Genomic DNA, 16,848 nt, shown 5'->3' with positions numbered 1-16,848 from the left:
AGGGTCCAAGCAGCTGGAAACCCAGTTCTGCAAAGGGTTTAAAGCTGACATCTAGAAGTCACAAGTCAGGGGCCAAGCAGCTGACATTCTGTGAACTACAAATCTCCTTGGATAAATCTGCAATGAGGGCAGCTGACTGCTTTGTTAAAGGAACCTTAAGATCGCAGGCAAAAATCACATGGTGCTTAGCTTGCTACAGAATCACTCAACAGATAGTGGTGTGTGTGGGGGGTGGGGTGTGTTTATGTGTGGGTGTTTGTGTGTGTGTATTCACAGTCATTTTCTCCTATGAAAAATAGAAATATCCAACTTAACACATTTTGATAAAAATAAATGCTCACTGAACTGTAAACAATGCATAGACAAAACTGTGGACATACCTCCTTTTACAGCCCCACCCACCTCCTTATTAACCATAAGATCAGTAATAATAGGAGCTAGAAAGATGGATTCATGGGTAAAGTGCATGCCACACAACCATGAAGACCTCATGAATGCACACAGCACACACGAACACACACAATGTACACCATGACCACCACCAGCAGCAGCAGTAGCACTATAATCTGGTCAGTTCTAGGACAAGATAGGAAGAGGAAAGAGGAGCATCCTGCAAGTGAGGGGAAAGATGAACCCTCACACCCAAGGTCAGCCCAAGGTCATCATGTGACCACCATACACACGCCCTGGCACATGTATGTGCACAGAACCACGTAGTGATGGTAATAATAATTCTCTTGTCTCTCAATCCTGGTAGCTTCCTTTCTAACTTCTGTAAGATTTATTTCCCTAGCCTCCAGCACAGCCTGTCTCCATAGTTACAGCTCACTGATTTCATTTTGCCACCTTGGATCCAGACATACAGACATAGCCTCGATTGTCTTCTTTAAGATTTGTCCGTAATTACTGTGACTTGTTGGCAGTGATTGTCCTGTAAGTGATCAGTGTTTTCTGCTACATAAAAATTCCAGAATGTATGGACTCCAGGTTATCTGAGCAGACATTTTATTTTCAGATCTGGGGTCTGACAGAGTGCTGTTACAGGCATTGTTGGGTGGGTCTTCTAGTACACATGATACGGTTGTTTCTTTTTTATTAATTAAATGTATGTAGGTACCCAGAAGAGGGTGTCAGATCTCACTACAGAGGGTTGTGAGCCACCGTGTGGTTGCTGGGAATTGAACTCAGGACCTCTTACATCAGTCAGTGCTCTTAACCGATGAGCCATCTCTCCAGCTTATGGGTACATGTTTTATGCAATACTTCCTGATAGCGAGAGCCAAGGGTCAAAAGACTGATTTATCACCCACTGTTTTTTAGATAGTGTCAAAGTTTTGCTAGTGTGATCACCTTGCTTGCCTATAACATGTCACAGACAGAGTGACTTGATACACTGTTGTCCATAATTGGTCACGAAAATGAACATAGCCAGGCCGAAATCCTTCATGAAGGGGCAATCTTATTGATTGATTGATTGATTGATGGTTGGTTGATTGATTGATTAATTGCCTTGTTGATTTCTGGAGAGTGCCTGAGTTCTTGATTCATGATGTCCTCACCCCTTCAAAGTCAGTGTGAATGGTTGAGTCCTTTTCTAGATGTGATCTCTTTGGTCATTATGGTGGCTTCTAACCTATCCCTTCTTTACCCTCTATATCTGAAGGTCCTTTCAGTCACCTTCAGGCACATGGGTATGTATGTATTATACTACATGTATAATTACATGCATTAATATAGTATATAATAATATAGTTTGTAGTGACCCAGTATCTACCATTACTTTTGCAGATCACCTAGTTTGGTAGGATGGTGCACACTTCTAATCTCAGCACTTGAGAGGCAAGTGCAAGTAGACTCAGAGTTCAAAGCCAGCCTACAGAGCAGGTTGCAGGACAGTCTGGGTTACACAGAGAAATCCTGTCTCCAAAAGCAAAGCAAGCAGTTGCCTTATTAGAGCTGGCGATAGTTAGCAGATAAAGCATATCTCCCAGAGTCCTAATCCCCAACACCATGGAATGCAGCCCACCTAAATCTCCATGCTCAATGGGCAGAGACAGGGGATCCTTATAGCACACTGGCTAGAAAGGCTGGCTGAATGAGTGGCCTCCAGGTGCAATGAGAGACCCATCTCTGTAAAGTACAGACTATTCAAGAAAGATTCCCAACATTAATCTTTGGCCTCCAAGAGCACATGCACACACACACACACACACACACACACACACACACACGTGCACATGTATGTGCATGCACCCAATACACATGCTCATAACACACATGCTCACACACACACACACACACACACACACACACACAGAGAGAGAGAGAGAGAGAGAGAGAGAGAGAGAGAGAGAGAGAGAGAGAGAAAATAGAGTATTTACTTAATTGACAGCTTTATTTCCATCCATCTGCTACCATAATTCCCTTGAGGATGACAGTTGTAGACATCTTTGGGGACCTTAATTTTGCCTACCAAAATAGCAACAAAAAACTTAACTTTTGAGACCATTTCTCCTAGCTGCAATTACATATTCTTGTTTTCTGTTGCTACTAAAAGAACATGGCAAATAGGTTGGTTTGTTGGCTTGTATATTCTAGAATACAAACCTCACAAGGACCAAGATGTCTATTTTGTTCCCTGCCATAACCCCAGTCCCAGGCATAGGGTCTGTCACAGGTATGTGACCAGCACACAGTGCTGACTGACAAACAGTACTTAAAAGTCTTTCTAACATGGTACTTACTTGACAAGAGCCTTGGCCTATTTTGCTTTATTCCCCAGGGCCTAAGTGGCTAGTATTAAATTTGAAAAATTTAAAGCAGGAAGAAAGTAGTGTCAGTATGGAAAGATGTCTCTGGGCATCATTTCCTTGAGACCACTATGGTTCACGGTAGGGCTAACCTGGCATGGATAAAATGCTGCCACTCTATGTGGGCGCATCAAAATAATTCACATCTGTTTCCTAAACCTCCTTTATTTACCATTTTCATTGTCTTAATCTTGGTAGATAGATAGATAGATAGATAGATAGATAGATAGATAGATAGATAGATAGATAGGTAGGTAGGTAGGTAGGTAGGTAGGTAGGTAGGTAGGTAGGTAGGTAGATAGATAGATAGATAGATAGATAGATAGATAGATAGATAGATAGATAGATAGATAGATGTGTATAGATATAGATAGATGATAGATATAAATAGATGTATATTGATATAGATAGATGATAGATGGATGGATGGATGGATGGATGGATGGATGGATGGATGGATGGGTGGGTGGGTGGGTGGATGGATGGATGAATGCCATAACTTGGAGTCTGGAAAAATACAACTAATAGTTTTGCTTGCTAAATGGTTATGTTCCAACTGCTTACTAGGTATGAATATCCAAACAACATAATAATTGCTTGAAAACCGATATACATACATTGAGGAAAATCTATCTTAGCAATCCTCATCTCTAACAACTGGTGAGCATCCCTTTGTCCGTTTGAGAACCACACAGCTTCCCAGAGCCAAGAGAAGTACGCAGACGCTGTCATCTTTATTTCCTGTCCCTAACTGAGTCCCACAAGTGCTTTCCCTCCTAGAATCTATAGAAAACTCAGTTTTCAAAGACTGGAACTCATACACACAGAGAGACAGACACACACTCCACGCAGCAACAGTGACAACAACAGCTAATGAAAAATAATGAAGACATGGGGTTGAAAAGGATCAAGGAAGGGGCACCTGGGAGAGGCAGGCTGGGGGAAATGAAAGGGGGAAATGGCACCACTGTGTTATAATCTGAAAAGTAGAAAAGTAAGTCTATTGTGCTAAAAACAGAAGGAAAGAGTTGGGGATCACAGAAAGGGGTAATGTGAGCCCACAGCTGGAACCATGGATCTGGAAGGCTGATTACACAGTCGAAAGCACTTGCTCTTTAAGACGATCCGACTTTGGTTCCAAACATCCAGGATGGTTGGTGACTCACAACTACCCTTAAGTCTAGTTCCAGGTTATCTGACATCTTCTCCCAGCCTACTTGGGCACTTGCATGCATGTGGTGCACATACATACACCTAGACACAGACATGTATGCATAAAAGTTATTGTACAGTATCTGGTGAGTTTGAGGCCCCTCCGCACCCTATTTGGCAGCTGCAGATGTAGGCTAAGTTTAAGGTGGTCACAGCTTCAATACCAGCATCCTCTGTTTTCTCCTGGCACACTGCTTCCTCCTCGAAAGTATATTGCTACTAGAAAGCAAGGGCCCCAATGCCCTTGACAGGTAACATCAGAGAAGCAAATAAACGCTGATGAGAATAGAAAATTGCAGCTCTGGGGCTTCTGTCTCAGCTATCCAACACTCACTCATAAGAACCCCTTAATGGACTGGAAGCCGTGGTTTCCGGCCCTTTGCTTGTGATGTGTTTAACCACATGCTGCAGACAAATGACGGAACATTTGAGAGCACATCTATCTACAGTAGGTTGAAGAGATTACTGGGGACTTGGGATGTAAAGTGGTTTGGGTTATACAGGGTAGGGGAAAGAGGACAACCCTGGATTGGTGGTTTCCTGGCTTTCTTTCTCCGGTCCTTCCTCAGCATGCCCTTCCTGTGGTGTACAGAAACCAAGCAGTCAGCAGAGGGCATGCTTGAGCCACAAATGTGAGAAAAACAATGAAAAACATTCCTTTGAGACCCAGACCTGTCCAACACAGGGTTGTTACAGCCAGGTGCCTGATACTACCTCTCACCTCTCAGGCAGAACATTTTGAGGCACTTTGCTAATAAATAAACAAACAATAGCTTGATGCAAGGAGAGCTGGGGAGACAAATTCACAAATAACGTTCTGTGAAATCCGTATGTACCTCATACTTTCCCAAGGACACCTTGTTCCACGGCCGCTCCATCTGAGATCTTGTGCCTCCTGATGGTAAAGGGCTGTTCTCACATAATTCTCTCAGGCTGTTATAGAAAACACTTCAAAACTAGCTTGCTGTTGATTTCCTGTGACATCTCCCTGAGCCATTGGCCCCCAGAGAGGCTAGGGAGGTACTTCAGGGGTAGAGCAGTGGCCTGTCATACACTGGACCCTGGGATCCTCCCTGTGTTGCTGTGAATATGAGCATGCATGTGTACACACATACATATACAAATACACACATATACACATACATACATACACATATACCCACACATTCATACACATACATACACACACACATAAACACACATACATACATGTACACATGCACATACACACATACATACATTTACACACAAATACACACATATACATACACATACACACACATACACACATACATACATACACACATGCATGCACACATACATACACACATGTATTTACACACACATACACACATGTACACACACATACACACCTACATACATATGCACACATACGCATACATACACACATACATACATACACACATGCATGCACACATACATACACACATACACACATGCATTTACACACACATACACACATATACACACATGTACACACACATACACACCTACATACATATGCACACATACGCATACATACATACACACATGCATGCACACATACATACACATACATACACACATACATTTACACACACATACACACATACACAAACATACATACACACATACACAAACATACATACACACATACATTCACACACATTCAGAGACATACACACACACATACTCACACATACACATGCACACACAAACATATGCACACATCAGCTTCTGCACACACCACTCTTTGTTCAGCTATCAATACCTATCTACATGGTGACAAAGCAGACTGACATGCTCATCCTGTGGATAATGTTCCTTTACAAAGCTAACATGTCTTCCCTTTTGAAGCTTTCCCCTTAAATAAGAATAGCTGGGAGCTTTGGGGTCAGTGGCTGTCCTTAGAGCATTCTGAGACAGATTAATTCTTTGTTGGCAGTCTATTCTTGTGATACAAAGCATTATGTTTCATTGTGTCTGTCTTACTGTCTACAGGCCAAAATCAAGTGATTGCTGTGGGGCTTAGTGTTCCTATTTTTAAAGACCCAGTTTCCTTTGCCAAACACTTAGAAACATTTGGACTTGGGTTTACAGCTTCTGAAGTTTTCTTTTTGGCTCTTTCCGTAAGTCACTAAGCTCTGTGAAGACCAGGATTCTTAACTATTTGAAGTCCCGTTCTGAGTCTCCAACCCTGAGGTTAATGCTTGGCTCATGGAAGGAGCTTGTAAGTGTGTTAGCCAGTTTACATCGCTATGGCAAAACACCCAGAGAAACAACTTCGGGGACAAAGAATTTATCTCGGCTCATGTTTCCAGAGGTTTCAGTCCATGGTCACTTGGTTTTATTGATTCTGGGCCTGTACTGATGGAGAAAGCCATGGCAGAGCTGCAGGCTTCGTGATGGACAGAAAGTAGATTGGGGATAAGATGAGACTATATAATGCACGCCCCCAGTGAACCATGTCCGCTGAGCCCCACCTCCTAAGGAACCAATCAGTAGACAAACGTGTCTTCCTGTGAGCTTAGGCTCCCATTGTGACACTGATTCCCACAGACCCTCCAGCACCCACTACTCCAGACCATCTATCTGTCCCCATTGGAGACTACTGTCTTTGTCATGAAGGATTGCTACTTAATTATTATTCAGTGAGGGCTGGGGGATGATCAGTACCTGAGAAGTGCTCTGAAGATGGCAGTTTAATTGAGCAGCTATAGCCTGTGAGTTTTACTTTAGGCTTGGTGACTTTTTCCAAGGATTATCTAAAACTTTATGCAGAACCTATGTACTATACTTGCCAGGCAACTTGACAGCCAAGGTCTGTCATCCCATCAGGTGTCACAGGTAGGCTTGGTTCCTAAACAGCCATCATCACCGTGACATTGATTCCACCATGGCAGGAGGTGGCAAAACTGAAACTATCCAGTGTCTTCTCAATATGTACCCTTGTGTGATATTTGTTGTATTTAGAGATTGTAAACATCCCGTTTTATTTGAAAATATTTTGTGGATTAGACCTTTCTCGCTTTCGAAGAATTCTTGAGTTTGTATGAGTGTGTGGAATCTTTTCAGAAGAAAGAAAGAAAGAAAGAAAGAAAGAAAGAAAGAAAGAAAGAAAGAAAGAAAGAAAGAAGGAAGGAAGGAAGGAAGGAAGGAAGGAAGGAAGGAAGGAAGGAAGGAAAGAAAGAAAGAAAGAAAGGAGGGAGGGAGGGAAGAAAGGGAAGAAAGGAAGGGAAGGAAGGAAGGAGAAAGGAAAAGGAAAGAAAGAAAAAAAAGAATGTTGTGCTGATAGAAAGGGAAAGAATATGTTTGGGCAGATGTGTAGTCAGGAGGTATAGAGAAAGGGGGAGCCTCTGTGGGCACATGCTGAAGCATCCCTTCCCCCTGAGGAACCAGCCACACAATGACAGGATAGTATAGAACAGAGTTTATTCAGGGCATGGGGAGGGGAGTTAAGAGGGTGGTACAGGCAGAGAAAGTGGGGGGAGAGAGAGAGAGAAAGAGGGTGGGGATACAGGAGTAGAGGCTGTCTATGAGTACCTGGAGAGAGAGCAGGAAGGGGAATAGGGAGATTGGGGGAGGGGAGAGAGCACAGAGTGGGATCAAAAAGGCAAAAGCAAGAGAGCTGAGGAGGTGAACAGCCCCTTTCACAGTGCGGCAGGCACACCTGGCCATTGCTAGGTAACTGTTGGGTGGAGCTTGACAAAATGCTGAGAAAGAGAGTATTGCAAAAATGAATGTAAAGACAATTGTAAAAATCCTTTCAAAATTTAGTGTGTGTGTCTGTGCATGTGTGTGTGTGCATGTTTATGTGTCTGTACCTGTGCATGCATGTGTGTGTGTGTATGTGTAGAATGCATGTGCATACAGGGAGGATGTGCATATATAGGTATAGGTATAGGTATAGGTGTGTGTGTGTGTGTGTGTGTGTGTGTGTGTGTACATGTATGTGTGTGCATGTGGAGGCTAAAAGTTGAGTTTGTGTGTCCTCCCTGGTTGCTCTACCTTATTTTTTGGTCCATGGTGCATCACTGAATCTAGATCAATGAAGGAATTAAGCTAGGTTGGGTGACTGATGCACTCCTATGACCTATATGTCTCCACCCTCCTAGTATTGGGGTTACAGCCTGGCTGCCATGGTTGGCTCATATGTGCATGCTAAGGAGCCAAGCAAGGGTCCTTGTACTCATATAGGAGGTACATTGCTAACTGAGCCACCTCTCAAGCACTCCTCTCCTTCTTAGTGGTGATAAACTACTTAATGATAGATTTGGATTATTTCAGTATTTCTGATTGATGTGGCCCAAAATCCTCTAAAGGGAAGAGACATGGGAGGGGGTGGGTATATATGCCTGTTAGAGCAGTCTATCAAATTCCTGTAGACAGGCTGAAGAGATGGCTCAGGTGTTAACTGTGCATGTGTGTATGTAGAAGGTCTCTTGTAGAGGATCCAGCTCTTGTTTCCAGGATGTCCATCAGGTAGCTCAAACCACCGATAACTCCAGCTCCAAGGCATTCAATGTCTCCCTCCCAGATCCTGAGGCCACACCACTCACGTGCATATAGCTACTCATGATTTAAAACAAAACCTAAAACAAGCAAAATGCTGGGGAATTCTGCCCTGATAGCAGTATTTGCATGGAGTTCTCAGAGATGAAAAGTATATAATGTTATTTTATAATAACCAGGTATCTTGCCTGGCCAGCATAACATCCTTTCACCGCTGGAGATTTTGCTCCTTGAAGAGCTTCTATGTTTTAACCTAACCTTTTGTTTTCTTCTTTCAGGAATCCTGTTCACGATGTTGGTATTTGGACCAGCCTGTGGATTTATTCTGGGCTCCTTCTGTACCAAGATCTATGTGGATGCGGTCTTCATTGACACAAGTAAGGAGCAGACCATAGTTTCTAAGTGCCCTTGCAAGCACTTCCATTCGTATAAGGGAGTCTTCAGCCTGTGGCTGTTTAAGACCCCCCCACTAAGCAACATTCTTGCATTGCTCCACTTTTTATTTCTACGACATATATGGCTGAGATAATCAAGTCAACACCAAGAAGGGCCTATTCTGGCTCATGGTTTCAGAGTCCATGTTTGGGTGGCATGTTGAGTGGGGGGACGTCTTGGTAAGACACCACTTCTGAGGAGCATGAGGTAGAACAGAACAAATTACCACATGATGGCTGCGAAGGGAAAACAGGAAAAACCCAGGGTCAAAAGCATCCTCAAAAGCACATCACAGCAACCCAACGTTTGCCAGAGGGCTCCATTTTCCATCTTCCGAAGGTGTGTATTCACACACACACTCATGCACGCAGATACACGCATGCAAAGCACAAATAAAACTCAATGCATCTTAAGCAAAGCTTGCTGTGTTTTTAATGAGAAGAGGACATATGTTTCTCAGTTGCTCTGGGCTTCGCATCTGTGATTGTGTAGTTAAACCATGTGGCTGTCTGGGTAAACGATACTGCTCTTAGTTACGAGTCTCATTGCTGTGACCAAGTACCTCATGTGATGGCTAATCTTGGTCATGAACTTGACACATGTGGGGAAAGTGGACCTCCAATAAGAAATTGATTCCATCTGATTGGCCTACAACCTGGAGTATCTGTGGAGCAATTTCTTGATTGCTAAGCTAACTGATATAGGAGAACCCAGCCCACTGTGGGCAGTACCATTCCCTAGGTAGGTGGGCCTATAAGAAAGGTAACTGGATATGGGCCTGAGTATGAACCAATAGCAGCATTCCTTCATAGTGTCTGCTTCAGCCCCTGAATCCACGTTTGTGCATTCAGGTTCCTGCCTTGAATTCCTGGCCTCACTTTTCTCTTTAATAACAATGATAGAACATCACCAAATATATGATGAAATAGACCCTTTCCTCCCAGATTTGTTTTGTTTGAGGTCAGAGTGTTTTGTCTCTGCAAAAGAAAAGCAAAAGAAAACACTTGACATTTTGGGAGAGGAAAACTTTATTTTGGTTTACAACTCTGAGAAGTCTACCACAGTGGGGAAGACGGGGCAGCAGAAGTGTGAAGCTGCTGAGCACAGTGTAGTCATAGTCAGGAGGTGGAGAGCAATGGACCATCATACTTGGCTGTTTGCGGCTTCCTGCCATCTTGGTAACAGGGAAATTTATTGAGAATTTCGTACATGGATATAATGGATGGATGGATCAAGGCCATTCCCATTCCCTCTCTCCTCCAGTTGCTTCTATATTTACCACTTTTCTCTCCAAACTTCATGTGCTTGTATTCTCTCTCTCTCTCTCTCTCTCTCTCTCTCTCTCTCTCTCTCTCTCTCTCTCTCTCTCTCTCTCATTCTCTGTCTCTCTCATTCTCTGTCTCTGTATGTCTCTATCTGTCTCCTGTCTGTCTCTGTTTCTCTGTCTATCTCTCTCTCTCCCCCACCCCCTCTCTCTAACTCACCTCCAAACCCAGTTAATGTGTATGAGTATAGAACCACCCGCTAGACAGAGCTTGAGTAGCCTTATGGGGTCACACACCCAATGAAAACTTACTCTTCCTTCCCAGCCAGCATTAGTTGCCAGTGGCTACCCAGCTAAGAGCAGAACATCCTGAGCATGCCCAGTCTATGCTGGGATTTAGCCTGCCCTGATGGTGTGCATGTTTTGTGTGCACTATCACAACCACTGTGTTCTTGTGTACAACAGCCTTGTCATGTCCAGCAAATAATGTGTCACTCCTTGAAATCCCCCCAGGGCCCCTTTCTACTTGTCATACTTCTATGGGCTAAACACACATATTCAAGCTTTCAAACCTAGCACTCACATACAAGAAAGAATATAGCGCTTGTCTTTGGGTTACCTCACTCAAAATGATTATTTCTGGCTCTGTCCATTTCCCCATGTTTCACTTTTCTTCACATCTTCATTTTCTTCACATTTCCTTAAGGTTCTTGAGGGTTGTTGCTTCCTCTGACCACAAGAGGGCAGAAAAGCGTCACAAATTTATCCCTTTTAGTCATGCCAGAAGCTGCTACCGACAGTGGGTAAGTGGGTGGATCTTCCACCTCAATAGATAATCCCTCATGGCATACCCAGAGGCTTGTCTCCCAGGTACCTTCCATCAAGTTGGCAAAGGGGATTGATCCAGGCTGTACTGTGGTGACAGATAGTCCTCAGATTTTAGTGATTGCATGTGCTGAAAATTAATTTTGGAGATAACCTGTTCAACACAGATTGGTGTTAGAAAGAGGAGGGGCTTAGCTCACCACAGCTGCTTTGGGGCCCAGGCCGACAGATGTTTATCCTGATTCCAGTGTTTACAATTTCCAGACAGGAAGCCTTACACATTATACATTGGTCCTTAAAGTCTGTGATCAGAAGTAATGCATCCTCTTCTATCCCCTAATCCATTACCAAAGCAAGTCCACAACAATGGTGTCATACATGGAGTGGCCCATGAAGGAAATGTCTTGTCTCAAAACTAATGTTTTGGGTTTTTTTTTTTTTTCCTTTTAGTTTTTGGCTGTGCTGGCCTGTCTGTAGACCAGGCTGGCTTCAAACTCACTGAACTATGTCTCTGCCTCCCGAGTTCAGGAATTAAAGCATGTGCCACCATACCTGGGCTGTTGTCTCATGGTTCTTAAGTGGGTTTGGGACTCAGGAGCAGCTTTAGTGGGATGTAACCAAGTCTGCAGATCAAAAAGGAGAGGATACTCCTCAGAGCCCATGCAGTAGTGGCTAGACTGACCCTTCTGGTCCTCCGGGAGTCGGTCATCAGTCCTCCTGTAGAAAGGATGAACAAGAACACCCGAAGTAAGGAGCCACCGCATTTTATAAGCTAGTCTTTGGGGTGACGTCATGTAATGTCTGCAGCATTCTTTACTGGAAAAGAGCCAGTTCCACAGGTCCAGGGTTAAGCAGGATTATTATAAAAGAATATGAATTCCAGGAGGAGGCAGGCATTTGGTGGGCAGTGTTAGTTGGGGTTTCTGTTGCTGTAAAGCGTTAATATGACCAAGGAAACTCTTATAAAGGAAAATAATTGAGGCTGGCTCACAGTTCAGAGATCTGGCCCATCATTGTCCTGGCAGGAAGCATGGCGGCATGCAGGTAGACATGGTGCTGGAGAGGTGGCTGAGAGTTCTGCATCTGGATCCACAGACAGAGGAAGTCACTGAGCCACTGAGACCTCAAAGCCCAGTGACACCTGTCCTACAATAACACCACATCTACTCCAGCAGGACTCCTATGGGGCTCTGGAGCACATTTGATTCAAACCACCACAGGGGTATCAACTGAGATCTGTGAACATCCCTGTGTTCACAACTGTTGTGACCACTACATAAAGGAGAACAGTGGACTGCTACATAGTTCCTTCAGTAAGGAGGCTGCATTCCCTTCCTCTCCTCTCCCTGCAGGCAGATGGGGGTTGGGGGAAGCTGTAGCTGCTTCTTGAGCTGATCTGTTCTCGGGATCAATAAGAACTCTCAGTCCCCGGGCTCCCAATCCATCATCTCTTGACAGTGCTAAATTTACTAATTCACCCCAAAGAAATAATGTGGTCTTAAATCCAATCAAGTTGCTCTCTGATTCAGTCCATTAATCCCACTGATATATTTACTTGTCTCTAATGATGTAACAAATTTCCAAGTAGAAAATAAAATCAGATGCTGCCTTATTTATTCTTGCCAAGTTCTAGGCCTGTACAGGAAGGGATTAAATGCCCCTGTCCTCCCGCAGCCTGGCCCTTTAAAGTCCACTCTAACAAGCAAGCTGAGGAGCACACTCTGAAAAGCCAACTGCTCCCTCATGCAGACAGAAAAGCTAGCTCCCACTGGTATACCAAGGGCAGCACCATCCAGGGGCAGCCAGGGGCTGGAGGAGAATGGAATCTCCTTGGGAAATTCGCCTTGGAAAGCCATGAGTGGTATATTTTGTATTGGGCACACCAGAAATGACCCATCAAGCTGAGGCCTAGGCAGTGGTCAGAAAGAACCCTAAGCAACACTCTTTCAGGCCTTTCATCAATTAGTAAGGAACATAGATCTCAGGTCTGGAAGTGGAGGAGCCTGAATCTCAGATCCAGAAGAGGAGGGACCGGCCCCGCCCAGTGGAGGCACATCTGTATACAAACCAAGTCTCGGGAGCCATTTGGCAGATTTTTCCCACCAGTAATCGCCTCTACCCAGACTTCGTGAAAGAGCCTCCTATCTCAGTGCCTGCAGAAACAATGGATAGAGTGACAGCTGGGAGCACTGTACCTACAGGCCCTCAGCTTTCCAAGAGGATGACAGCAACTAAGGACCCCTTAGAGTTGTCATCATCTCTTCTCGTCCCCTAAGCCCTGTGAGAAGTTAAGCAACCTCCTCCACATTTGATTGGCATCGATGCCTCTCCTGTACACCTCAGACGAACACTTTTCCTTACTGTCTTGGTGTCTTACTGATGGGAGACTTCCTGAGCACAAGGTGACCAAGGAACAGTTTCTGAGAGGGTGTCCTGTGAATCACACTGCTTCTTAAAGGTTCCGGAAGGTCGGTGCTGATTCTCACCACTAGAGGGCAGAAGAGCACCACTAATTCTGTTAGAGACTCAGCTTGGAAAATCTCCTTTCCCAGCAGTTTTTGTTTCTGCTCCTGTGGCAGAACCTTGTTGAGTTTGGGGGCATTTGGCTGCGTTTTGAGACAGGAACTCTCAGTTCTTTGGGGGTCCCCTATTTTGTTCTCGCTTCCTGAAATAGCTCTTCTTTAGGGCTGCCCGCCATATACAAATGCTACATTCTGTGGGAATGTCTGTATGCATGGCCCCAAGTGCATCCCTGGAATCTGGGGTTGGGGGACATGTAGGGAAGGTAATCACTGCCTTCCCTGGAGTTTATGGGGAGGTGGCAAAGGTGCCCATGGAAAGCCTGTGCTGTGGGACAAACGGAGGGCTAAGGAGGCAACAGTGCACAGAGAAAGGAGGTTTGGCTGGAACCTGGGAGTCAGTGCAGCTACTGGAATCGGGAGCAGGTTGCTTGCAGGAATGAGCCAGCAGTCTGGGAGAAGGTCTGAAGGAAAAGGGGGAGGGGGAGGGAGAGGGGGAGGGGCAGAAGTAGGGGGAGATGGGGAGAGGGAAGAGGTACACTCATCTGGTCAGGTTCAGGTACAGGACTCAGTGGCTGGTGCCTTTCAGCTGTGTTTGATCCTGCATGGCTCCACTGCTCCCTTTAAGGCAAATAGATTTCTCCTGTGAGAGCTGGGGGAAAGGGGATGACCAGGCTTTCAGAATTCCTTTTTTTAGAATCTCTTGGTGAAACTAAAATTCGAACATGAACAGAACCTTGAGGACAGGGCTCAGTTTCAGGGTGTACCCCTAAGCACTGACTGGACTAGCATTGGTTTCGTGGGTTTATTAAAGGGAGATTTAGGAACAGCAGCTACTGTGATTAAGTAGTCATTAAAGGTGTGCGTTTGCTGTCTTGGGAGCTTGGGACCCGGTAGGGGAGTGTAGCTTCTATTTGATAAAGCGTTGTGGGTCCTTTTGAGAGTCCAGACCGTGTATATCCAAACCACACTTCCATGGGCTTTATGATTCTAGGGCATCCATCCTTCCTTGAGCCTCTGTGTGGATAATGCAAGAGAGCCACACATTCAACCCAGACAGTATCTTGAATAAAGGAAGCGTGCAATAAAGGTTAGATATAATGGGGCATCTGAGAAGTCTACTAGCATCTGCAGCTACAAAGGGGTCCAGCATGGATGGTTTCACCCCTGACTCCCAACTCTTCCTCTCAGCCTAGCAACTCGCCTCCCTGAAACCTGTACTTAGTCAGAAGGTTTCCCCCTCCCTTGGGCAGAAACCTTTCCCAAGCTGTTTGAACCTCACCAGCATACGTGTGGACACTTGTCCCGAGGCACACGCACACCAGCTGGCCCTGCAGACAGCTGCATGGCATTGGCAGCTGCAGCAGATGCTGGAGCCTGAGCCCATGTGCTCATGGGAAAAGGTCACCAGCTAGACGTTCTGCTCTGCCTTTTGAGAGGACTAGCATTGCAGTCGGCTTCCTCCGTTTTTGGATTCATTAGCTGGATGGCTGGGATCTGGAATGTTCCACACCCTCACCACCTTCACTTTCTAATTAGGTTTGTCACTTAATGATACTCTTGAAATTCCCGAGTCCCATAGCAAAAGTCTGATCACATAGTTTAAGCAAATAGGTACATGAACTTAAAAATGCCGGGAGAGCCATAATGGCCCTCAGTATGGCCCAAGAGAAAGAAGTGACTGTCCCCAATTTGCTTTGAGCCACAGTTCTCACCGTCTCGTGGGTAGGCCTGTTAATGAGATGTGTGCTGGTTTCTTCCTTCTTCTGATTTTCTTCTTTTTTACCTTAGGAATGGGGACAAAGCCCTGACAGGCTCCTTGGAGTCACTTGCTCTTTGCAGAGGTGACAGACAACTGTTAATATCTTGCTCCCTTTGTTTAACAGAACTAAACAAACAATAAAAGCAACCCAGAGGCCAGATGCCTCTTAGAGGGATGGATCCTGGGGTAGGAGAGGTGGCTAAGTGGATAGTGGGCTTTCTATGTGAGCTGGACGACTTGAGTTTGAATCCCTATCGCCCATGTGAAAATGCCAGGCACGGCTATGTACAAGGCCTAGAGCCCAGCATTAGAGGGCAGTGACAGACAGACAGATCCCCAGAGCGGGATAGCCAACCAGCTCAGCCAAAGCAGTGAGCTTCCGGGTCAGTCAGTGTAAGGCCCCGTCTCAAAGCAATAAAGTACAGAAGACAAAAGAAGACGTGGGCATCATCCTCTGGTCTCCACAGGGCCGATGCAAACGAACACACATGCACACACACACCATATAACACACACAATTGAATGGGTCTTCTAAGGAGGGAGAGTCTGTATACATGTCTGAGACACTTGCAAAGAGAGTCTCAACCGTGTCCCTTCCAGATAGCAAACTGTGTTGGGGTTTCAGTTTCTTTCAAAGTCTCCCCCTTCTGATTGGCAGAACCCCCCTGAGAACGAAATCCTGATTCCCCAGCACCTGGAGTATCCAAGGGTAGACAAGTAGCTGCAGAGCCCTTTCTCGATCGACCTGTTGCTTCTAGCATGTTGCCCACCACAGCTCGAGCTGTCCGCTCAGCCTGTCCCAGCCTCCACTCTATTCTGATTCACGGGTGCCACCATCCCTGTATCTTATATCATCCGTGCATTGATGCGTCTGAGTAAAAGACTGGCGCTTTTCAGTTTTGCTCTGGACATCTTGCCAGCAGCCGCCTTCAAACGGGCTGAAACCAGGTTTTAAAAATCAATACAGGAACTAGAGCTGGCTGGAAAAATTAGGTAGATTCTCGAGCTTTGCTACCCCATTCCCAGCTGCAACCATTTGCTGCTGTCTAGGCCTCTCCAGGACTGCCACAGGGAAGGATGTATATTCTCCAAGACATTGGTACTAGAATGGGTAGGCTACACTGTGCAACAGTAACAAATATATCCCCCAATCTGTGGCTTAGGGTAGTAGAACTTTCATCTTATTCCTGTTAAGTATCTGAAGCTGGTCAATAAGGACATTTCATTAATATGTTCCTCGTGGGAAGAAGAAACTTGGGGATCACACACCAGTGCATGCACAATCATACAAGTGAAATATGTCCCCTGCTCATTCTTTGCTCTGTAAATGGGTGGCATGTGCTCTATGTATCCAGAAGAGCTGGTCTACACATGGGCATTTGTGTCACCTGCCAGTTGGTTCTTTGCCAGAACACACAGAGACCTCTATCACAACACAATGCCTAGAATGATGTCTCCTGAGCGTTGACAGTTGCCACACAAGTAGAAAGGGCTTTTCCCCCTGTTAAG

At 45.1% G+C, this 16,848-nt stretch overlaps 1 protein-coding gene across 1 annotated transcript in view; it reads left to right on the top strand.

Annotated features, from left to right (window-relative positions):
- Window positions 1-16,848, top strand: part of SLCO3A1 (solute carrier organic anion transporter family member 3A1) — a gene marked incomplete at its 5' end in the record, with an annotated part of 222,531 nt that overhangs the window by 137,672 nt on the left and 68,011 nt on the right. The window contains one exon of the mRNA XM_080914454.1: window positions 8,813-8,911. Within this exon, the coding sequence (XP_080770580.1) occupies window positions 8,813-8,911 (99 nt within the window). The remainder of the gene's footprint in view (window positions 1-8,812; window positions 8,912-16,848) is intronic.

This window comes from Micromys minutus, assembly GCF_963924665.1.
Source record: "Micromys minutus genome assembly, chromosome: 3".
NCBI lineage: Eukaryota > Metazoa > Chordata > Mammalia > Rodentia > Muridae > Micromys > Micromys minutus.
This window is presented reverse-complemented; position numbering and strand designations above follow the sequence as displayed.